At 39.6% G+C, this 9,872-nt stretch overlaps 1 protein-coding gene across 1 annotated transcript in view; it reads right to left on the reverse strand.

Annotated features, from left to right (window-relative positions):
* RAD18 (RAD18 E3 ubiquitin protein ligase) overlaps positions 1-9,872 on the reverse strand; it is a 106,993-nt gene that overhangs the window by 22,242 nt on the left and 74,879 nt on the right. The window contains exon 11 of the mRNA XM_014544688.1: positions 7,238-7,412. Within this exon, the coding sequence (XP_014400174.1) occupies positions 7,238-7,412 (175 nt within the window). The remainder of the gene's footprint in view (positions 1-7,237; positions 7,413-9,872) is intronic.

Raw genomic sequence — 9,872 nt, forward strand, 5'->3', positions numbered from 1 at the left:
CAGGGGTGGGCAAACTTTTTGACTTGAGGGCCACAATGGGTTCTTAAACTGGACCGGAGGGCCGGAACAAAAGCATGGATGGAGTGTTTGTGTGAACTAATATAAATTCAAAGTAAACATCATTACATAAAAGGGTACAGTCTTTTTTTTTTTTTAGTTTTATTCATTTCAAACGGGCCGAATCCGGCCCGTGGGCCGTAGTTTGCCCACGGCTGGGTTAGGGCAATTGAGCACATTCTTTAAATATTTTCACAGTAATATCCCTCTTTATTTTGATGTTGTAATATATTTTTTAAATGAAGTTTTTATTTTAAAATAAAATAAAAATACAGAAAAGTGGCAGATACTCCAGAAAGTACCCATATGCCCTGCACCCAGTTTCTTCCACTGTTAGCATCCCACACCAGACTAATGTCTGACACATTAGTCACAACCAATGAAGCAACAGTATGACATTATTATCAACAAAATGCCACCCTTTATTTGTGCTTCTTCAGTCTACTTAAAGCCTTCTGCTGTGCCAGGACCCACCCAGGACACATTACATTTGGTCGTGGTATCGCCTTAGGCTCTTCTAGACTGTGACAATTTCCCAGACACGCCTTGTTTTTGATCACCCTGACAGTTTTGAGAAGTGCTAGTCAGGTATTTTGTAGAATGACCCTCATTGGAGTTTGATGTTTTTCTCACAATTTGACTGAAGTTACTGAGTTTGGAGGAGGAAGACCACAGCGGGAAAGTGTCATTCCCATCACAGCTCAGGACAACATGCATCAACATGGCACTGCTGTTGATGTTATCTCCTGGCTAAGGAAGAGGCTGTGGTGTTTTTGTTTTCTTTTTCTTTCCTTTCCCTTTCCTTCCATTTCCTTATGCCTTTCCCCTCCCATCTCTATCTCTCTTACTTTTTCTAGCACTTCCTTGCTTCCGGCCCCAGCCATGGAATCAGTCTTTCTCCAAGAAGCACTGGCTCCGTATATTGGAGAAAGCTGTCAGAGACCAAGATTAGTGCCCCAGGTGTGCCCAGTGCAGCTGTGAACCCTTGTTGCTTGGCCCTGGCAGCTGACAGCATAAGGAGCTACATGTGTGCATACTAGCTAACTTATACACACAGATCTATCAATATTCCCATACGTATCCATCTGAATTTCTATTAAGCTGAACATCAGTTCATATGAAGGTCTCCAATCTAGTACCACACGGATAGTGTTCATCTTACTTGTCTGTAATCTCCCACTGCAACAGTGAGAAACCTGATTCTTATCTGCCAGACTGGACACATAACTAACATGACAGACACAATGATGCTAAACTACAAATGTGTAGGAATAGAGAAAAGTCATCTGAAATAAGTCAGTGAGAAACTTCAGCAAATATATATTAGAGAAATATTTAAGGTTCACACATCAGTACAAATCAAATAGTATAGATAGATACACTTCAAAACACTACTTTCTAATTCTTAAGCATAAGGAAGCAATTCTGTGTAAAAAAAAACACACACATTTAAAAATAATTACCCTTAGATGTGCCAAATAGAAGTCTGGCTTTCTTTTTCTTTATTTTTAAATCCTCACCTAAGGATTGGGGTTTTTTAAATTAATTTTAGAGAGAGAGGAATCGAGGGAGAGAGAGAAACATCAATCGGTTGCCTCCTGAACGCCATGAACCCCGACCAGGGATGAACTCGCAACCAAGTTATGTGCCCTGCCCAGGAATCAAACCTGCAACCTCTTGGTGTACAGGACAAATCTCCAACCAACCCAGCCACCCAGCCAGGGCAGAGCTGGCCTTTTAAAAATTATGTCCAAGGAGCCCTGGCTGGTTTGGCTCAGTGGATAGAGCGTCGGCCTGTGGACTGAAGGGTCCCAGGTTTGATTCCAGTCAAGGGCATGTACCTTGGTTGCGGGCACATTCCCAGTAGGGGGTGTGCAGGAGGCAGCTGATCGATACTTCTCTCTCATCGATGTTTCTAACTCTCTATCCCTCTCCCTTCCTCTCTGTAAAAAATCAATAAAATATATATTTAAAAAAAATTATGTCCAAGGAGGGTTAAAAGTCATCCATTAATAAGGTACTTAAGATTTTTCAAAAAAAACCACCCCAAAACAAACAAACAAACAAAACCAGCAGGCCTATCTGCCATACCCAACTGAGTAACTCCACAAGTGGGAGAGGATGTCCACATACACAAAGCCCATTACTTAGTAGTGCTCTTATCTCTGTGAAGGAGAAACAAAGCAGGATAATAAAAATACATTACTGACAACCAAAGAACTATGGGTAGTTCTATGCTTGTGATTTTCTGCCCAAGGCCAAGATATTTTCATTTAGTGTGTCGATAAACTTCAGTTTGATGATGAATTATTTCACACTTTGGTTTGTCGTCACACAAGGCTTAAAACTAAATTGTTTCTCATCAACAAGCACATTTCCTTCCATCGGTTTTTGGAGCCATTTGCCTCAGAGCTTTCTGGATAATCTGTCCTTTTCTCCTCTGCCCCATCCCTGACATTTGCTCAGCTATCACTTCGTCATCAGCCCTAGACATAGCTTTTCCCTTCCTGGCAGGCACAGAGGTGCAATGAGCTCTGGAATGCCCGCATACATTCCTGCATTGTCTTGGGCTAGAGATACAGGCAAAAGCCTACAGCAACCCATTTGTATTCATAAAGCATATGCAAACCCAAACCATTTCCCCATCTTCAGCTGGAATCACTGCCGTGGCAGATCCTTTGGGTGCCCTGCTCCTATCCCCGAGTCCTTACCCCTCAGTGTAGCAGGTCTGACTTCCAACTGTCCGTGCCTTTGTCTGAGCTGTCCTCTCGCTGCTAGTCGGCTCTGTTGCCAGCAGGGGAGGCTCGACGCAGCAGAGGGCAGCCCCAATCAAATAACTGACTCCTTTGCCCCTTGACCCTTGCGTGGGGTAATTCAGGTGTGTTTTAAACCAGCTCCCAGTTCCCAAGAGAATTAAACTCCAGTTGCTCACAGTGACATCTGGTTTAAAAACATGGCCCCCTTAAATGCTATCTTCCTTTTCCTGTCTCACATCCCCACACCCTATAGTGGTTCCCTCACCTTCCAAATTAACCATATCCACTCAATCCTTGTCTCAGGTCTGCTTCTAAGGAAACCAAACCATTTCAAGAACTGTATATTTCTACTCTTTCAAGAATGTTAAGAGCAAGGCAGGTTGGCCATAGCATCATTATCAGTCAGGAGAACAAACTTGGGCTCTGAGGTTCAAAATAGAACTAGACCTGGGTTCAAATCCTTGTATTGACATATACTATGCAACTTATTCAACTCCTTTGGCCTTTTATTTCTACCTTTCTAAAGTGGGGTTTGCCTGTGGACTGAATGACATAATACATGTAGCACTTTTAGCACTCCAATAGCGTTTGTAGAAAACACACACCATCCTGTCTACAATAGAAGACTTTACCATCCACTGTTTCATCAATATAACTATTAATCCAAGACACTCTTGTCAGGAAGATAACTGTTAAGACAAAAGCTTCCTGAAAGATCCATCAGCTTCTCAAGAGAAAGCATCAAAGGACATACCCACAGGACCTTTTGAACCCCTCATCTCAAAATCCTCATCTTGCTGTATCCACCAATTCTGAACTACTAGGCTTACCCAATCCTAACCAAGACTTGCTCTAAAAGACCTGTCTGAAACCAAACTTCAAAACTGCAACACATCTCAACTTTGCCCTCTGGCTCTCAGAGGCTACTCTGATGATAAAGATAGTGTTTCCCGTTCTTTCAGTAATCGAGAAATTCAGCTTGGTCTTAGTAGGCTGGTAGTACCAGTGCCTCAATAGTCCTTAGATCAGTGGTTCTCAACCTTCCTAATGCCGCAACCCTTTAATACAGTTCCTCATGTTGTGGTGACCCCCAATCATAAAATTATTTTCGTTGCTACTTCATAACTGTAATTTTGCTACTGTTATGAATCGTAATGTAAATATCTGATATGCAGGATGTATTTTCATTGTTACAAATTGAACATAATTAAAGCATAGTGATTAATCACAAAAGCAATATGTAATTATATATGTGTTTTCCGATGGTCTTAGGCGACCCCTGTGAAAGGGTCGTTCGACCCTCAAAGGGGTCGCGACCCACAGGTTGAGAATGAATGTAACAATGGCACTTTTTCTCTTAAGATTTCCACATCATTCTTCAATTTGCTCACAACTTAGGAAAGGCTAAAATTTAACTACTTAAATTTTCCAACATATAGTAATAAGATTTCTTCACATGTTTCTGTTTTTTGCTCTCTTGCTCTTAAGAATTCTGGACAGAGAGTGCTTCCAAAAATACTAAAAGTGAAGAAAAGATTGTACCAAAATATATCAAACACATCACCAATGGTTAATTCGCCTTTCTGTCAAAGTGTCTGGTGTTCTGTGCCTGCCCCCATGTTGGACTTCCTACACAAAGTTGCTGCTACTAACTTAGCATCAGAGAAGAGGTGATGGTTTATGCCAGGAATTGTGAAGAGCCAAAATGCATTCATTCACACCTTACCTGGCTCAGGTTCTTTTATGACCAACACTTGGCATCTGCAAGAAGGGTCATGGTTACCAAGCAGTGGAATTATCTATTCTTTGTGATTTCACTTCATGAGGCCATGTTCTCTAACACACCACAGCAGAGATAACTGTGTTGATCCTAAACTAACTGACTGAAATAAATGAGACCCATATTCACCACACCATGTACACCTCTGGCTACCACCTTTTTGGTCAATAAATCATAAGTATAAATCTTTCTTTTAGAAAATCTCCTAGTATAAACAAATTCCTTTGATTATGGACAATGCCTCTCTAATATTTTTTAAAATTTTAATGTCAATTCTACAAAAAAATGACTCATCATTCCCCCAGATTTTCACTCTCTCTCTTTCTCTGTATATATATGTGTGTGGTATATACTATGTGAGTATGGTAGAGAGTACATACTCACACACACGTTATACTCTCAACCAATTTTAGAGTTGGAAAAGATCTCAACAAAACCACTAAATGTAGTGCCCATCTCCCTGCCGTTGCATGCATAAATATTATTAATAAGATGGACCAGATAAAGATAACTTATCTCTGATATGCTGATTTGACTAACAGCATTTGGTTCTGATGAGTCCCTTTTCACTTTGAATTCTCTTTCTGATTTCTATGTTAATTACTGTAATCAAGTGGGTACCTCTTTTGACTAGATTTTAGAATCACTAAATAACACTGGCACTAACATGACTATACTTTGTGACAGACTTCTGCTGGGTTGGCACCAACCAGTATTATAACCTACTTCAGGAACTTTTAACTAGGGGATAAAATTATGTTCGAAGTGAATCAGGGACTTAATATTCAGATGCTGCATTTCAAAAATCTACTCCTGGGTATCTTTCTTTCTTATAAATTCCTTGATTGTTTTCTAAGAAACTATGGAATTGTGGTCATTCATCCAATGATGAATATTACCTTGCTAACATCAAATTTATGCCCTGCTGCACTGTCTGTGACTTTCATACACTGTAACTTTTTTGTTTCATTATTTTGTTGAAGACATTTTAAATGAAAAATTAATGTAATGCTAACAATACATGTAACTCAAATTAAATGAGGAGAGCCATGATGCACACACACAGGCAAGTACATCACAACAACCCGCTGAGAGCAACTACTTGACACATGGACTGTAGTTGAGATTATACCTGTCTTATTGATTATAAAACACATCACATCTCATATGTAACATGAGATGGAAAAGGTTGAAAATCGCTTTTCTAGAGCACTTTTAAATATTAAATTTTTTAATATTTAAATATTAATAATTTTTAAATATTAAACAAATATAAAAAATTACCTAGGGAGAGCTTTACCACAGCAGTGGGTATATAAGTAGAACATTGGGGAAAATGTAGATATCCAACTACATTTGAAGAGTTTGGTCAATTATGGTACAGAAACACAACAGAACATTGCATCCATTGGGGAAAAAAAAGTATATATAAAGTGAGGTAGAAACATAAATAGTATTTATCATACAAAGTGAAACGCCAGAACATAAAATGGTGTGTACACACACACATTAACCTCTGTCCTCCTTTAAAAATTCATCTTTTACATGCATAACCCATGGACACAAACAATAGGGCAGTGAAAGCCAGGGGCAGGGGTGGAGGTGGGCTGTAAGGGGTCAATGGGAGAAAAAAGGGGGACATATGTAACATTTTCAACAACAACAAAAAAAATTCAACCACTAAATGCATAAATAAGTGGAACAACAAATTCATCTTTTTAAAATAGCTTTTTTTTTTATCCTCACCTGAGGATATTTTCCCATTGATTTTTAAAGAGAGTGGAAGAGAGGGAAAGACAGAGAGAAACATCGATGTGAGAGAAACACATCAATTGGTTGCCTCCTGCACACCCTCCAACCAGGGCCCAGGCCAGGGAGGAGCCTGCAACCAAAAGTTACATGCCCTTTGCCGGAATCAAACCTGAGACCCTTTGGTCCTCAGGGCGATGCTCTATCCAGTGAGCCAAATCGGCTAGGGCTAAAATAGCATTTAAGAAATGAAAGACAGAAGAAACATCGATGTGAGAGAAACACATCAATTGGTTGCCTCCTGCACACCCTCCAACCAGGGCCCAGGCCAGGGAGGAGCCTGCAACCAAAAGTTACATGCCCTTTGCCGGAATCAAACCTGAGACCCTTTGGTCCTCAGGGCGATGCTCTATCCAGTGAGCCAAATCGGCTAGGGCTAAAATAGCATTTAAGAAATCATTTGGAAAATGACTTACCTCCAAATCTCTCATTTTTAAAGTTTCCCCATTGATTCTACTTGCTCAATTTGTCCTCTTGGGAACAATTCTTTTTTTGTTTCACTCTGTGCACTGTCTTTCTGGTCATCACTATTTTCTAGTGTAGTTATCTTTACCTCCTTCACTCATTGTCTTGACAAAAATTTCATTGCCTATCATACTCTCTTATCCAACTCCAGGAAAATAGGGTTATAAAGGCTACAAAGTAGAAAACAAAGCCTCCCTAGGGTTGCTGCACACACTCTCCCACGCACGGCCCAATGTCACTGTGAAAGTTACCACGCAGTAAAGGTGACTGAGGAACTGCATTATGCCTCAGAGTTATTTTCTAATTATGTGTGCTATCTTAGCATGCACAGGAAATAAGACAGTTAAAATAACGACTATGAGTTTCTTACCTATTGAATGAATCTGATTCGGATGAAGAAAGAGCGTCTTCTTGAATATCAGTACAGCTGGAAGAATCATCAGGTCCATCGGGCTCGCATATCCCTGGGGAGTCCTGCTTTGGCTGAGGGAAGTGGTTTATTACTGAGGGTATATCTGGTAATTTCATGTTATTATCTTCCTGTTCTAAAATGAAAAAAGGAAACAGTTAAGAGTACCTTAAAATCTACAACCTCTGCATAGTTATTATTCCCACAAACTTAATGTTATTTGTACTTAGCAAAATAGAAGTTTATTTAACATTGATTCCAAAACTCTAGTGACAGCCAGAGAATCAGAATCTACACTACAATGGAGCCATCTAATTATATTGTCCACACCATGTATTACCAAATTAATTAATTTAAAAACAAAACTTGAACCAGGAGTGGGGAGAACCTTGTATTCTAATGCAGCTTCTATTTACAGTATTACTAAAGAATTCCAGCATATTTACAGACCAGAAAACACTGATAAACTTAAGAAGCATAACAGAAAAGGATTAAAGATTCAAGTAATAAAACAATCACAATATTTGTCACTGACTACTATAGGGTAGGGAATCTATCTGGACATTTAACTAAATCTGTTACAATGAATCTAATATTCACCATGGAAAAGAACAACTAATCAGACATATCCAATATTTTTGTTTGATCCAATACCTTTGGATCAAACAAAAATATTTTGTCTCATTTCTCTGCACCCCTTGTCATAATCTCAATTTCTGAGGTCTCTTATTGCAGATAGAGACACAAGGTTTGCAAAAATGTCACAAGAAGGTATACACGTAACCAAATATCTACAAATGTGAGTGCAGAAAATAATACCAGTGAAGAATTCTCCAGTGCTGAGGACTCTCCCTCACAGCCTATTTCAGAACTCCGCTGGGATTTCAATTGTGCCCTTTTAGACTCAGGACCCGAGGCAGTACTACACTTTAAGTGCAAGCTGTGCGTGCTAGCAGTATAGTGCCCCCTCTCATGAGTTTCACAGAGAGCAGCGTGTTCGCACATCACTCTTCCAGTGTGCTTTAGGGGCAAGTGGCCTTTCACAAAGGACACAAAAAGAACTGCCAAGGTTTTATTGAAAGGAGAAAAATTATGGAAAAAGAGTAAGATAAATTCTTCCCCAAAAAACCCTCATAACCTTTCAAAGTCCATACAGTCAGGATTTTTCCATAAATAATTATATAAGTTTTTGTTATACTAGAGAACATCATATGTCACAAGAGTACAGTTTCTAAAACTAAGCTCCTGATGTTGCCTGACCTTCAATAAGTCTAATCATCACCCTCTAATGTTTATCTGGGAAAAGGAAGCAAGAAGCTAATGAGGACAACCCCTTGAAAAGAGATACCCAAGATCATGTTAAGAGGAATCAATCACCCAGTAACCCAGATAATCATGTCACTCAACTGGCCAGGAGAATGCAATCACATTGGCAAACCAGGGAACAGAATCCTATTCAACTTAAAACTCTTTTATTTTTGCACCTGTGTTACAATCTCCTCTTACTTCTTCCCCTGTTTAATAAGCTTCTATTAGACAAATTCCCTCTTGAGGACAAACATCATACAACAATTTGTGGGCGTTGAAAGTCAGTTATCCTTCATATCTGTCCATAGATGTCCAAAGAGGACTTCAAATTAGAGCCCCAAAATATGAAGCTCCAACATCCAACTTCCCCAAAGACACGCAACACAATAAATGAAGATTTTACTTGACAGAACACACATCTTTTTAAACTTATACTGGCGCGGCAATGAGCAAGTTTATTCTAAAGAGCGAAAATCACACAGTACATGCAGCTGTGTGATGCCATACAAAGCGCAGCCTTTCAGTCAGTCTGTGATTCTGTCTTCCTCTCTCTCTCACTCCCCACCTCGCTCAGACCTGCGCATTCATGCATAGCAACCTACCAGTAGCACTCCTCTGTGAACCCCAGAGAGAGCAGTATTTATGTGCAATACACATACGGGTAGGGCAAAGTAGGTTTACAGTTGTTCATATGAAGAATAATATAGTGAAGAAATAATACAAGAATAAATTTTTGCATACTTACTGTAAACCTACTTTTGCCCCACCCTGTATAATACATAACCCCTGAGTACAAGCAATCAATCATTTTCAAGAGATTCAACCAATAAACAAAACTGTTCTCCAAATCTGAGATAATAAGCCAGGTTTTCTCAGGAGCTCAAGTACTTTCTAAGACTATCCTTTAACAACCACATGAACAAATCCAAGCTGTTCACAAAGACCATGAGGTACATACTCAGGCAGCAACCTACAAATGACACCAGAATTTAGGACAAATAAAATACAAATAAATCTAACTAAGAAGGTAAAAAACTTGCATACTGAAAACACAAAACATTGTTGAAAGAAATTAAGAAGAGATACATAAATGAAAGATTATCCTGCATTCATGATTGAAAGACAGCATTGTTAAGATGTCAAATGTTGGGGTCCAACCCCAGCAGGTCCAGGGGTCCCCAAAGGTGTGGACAGAGTCGGCGAAGAAGGAATGACACGGAGACAGCCTTCAGTTGATCAGCAGCCTAGCCAGGATCTCCAGCCACGAACTCTGGCCAAGTTCTGGTTA

The sequence above is a fragment of the Myotis brandtii genome, unplaced genomic scaffold, assembly GCF_000412655.1.
Source record: "Myotis brandtii unplaced genomic scaffold, ASM41265v1 scaffold378, whole genome shotgun sequence".
NCBI classification, from domain to species: domain Eukaryota; kingdom Metazoa; phylum Chordata; class Mammalia; order Chiroptera; family Vespertilionidae; genus Myotis; species Myotis brandtii.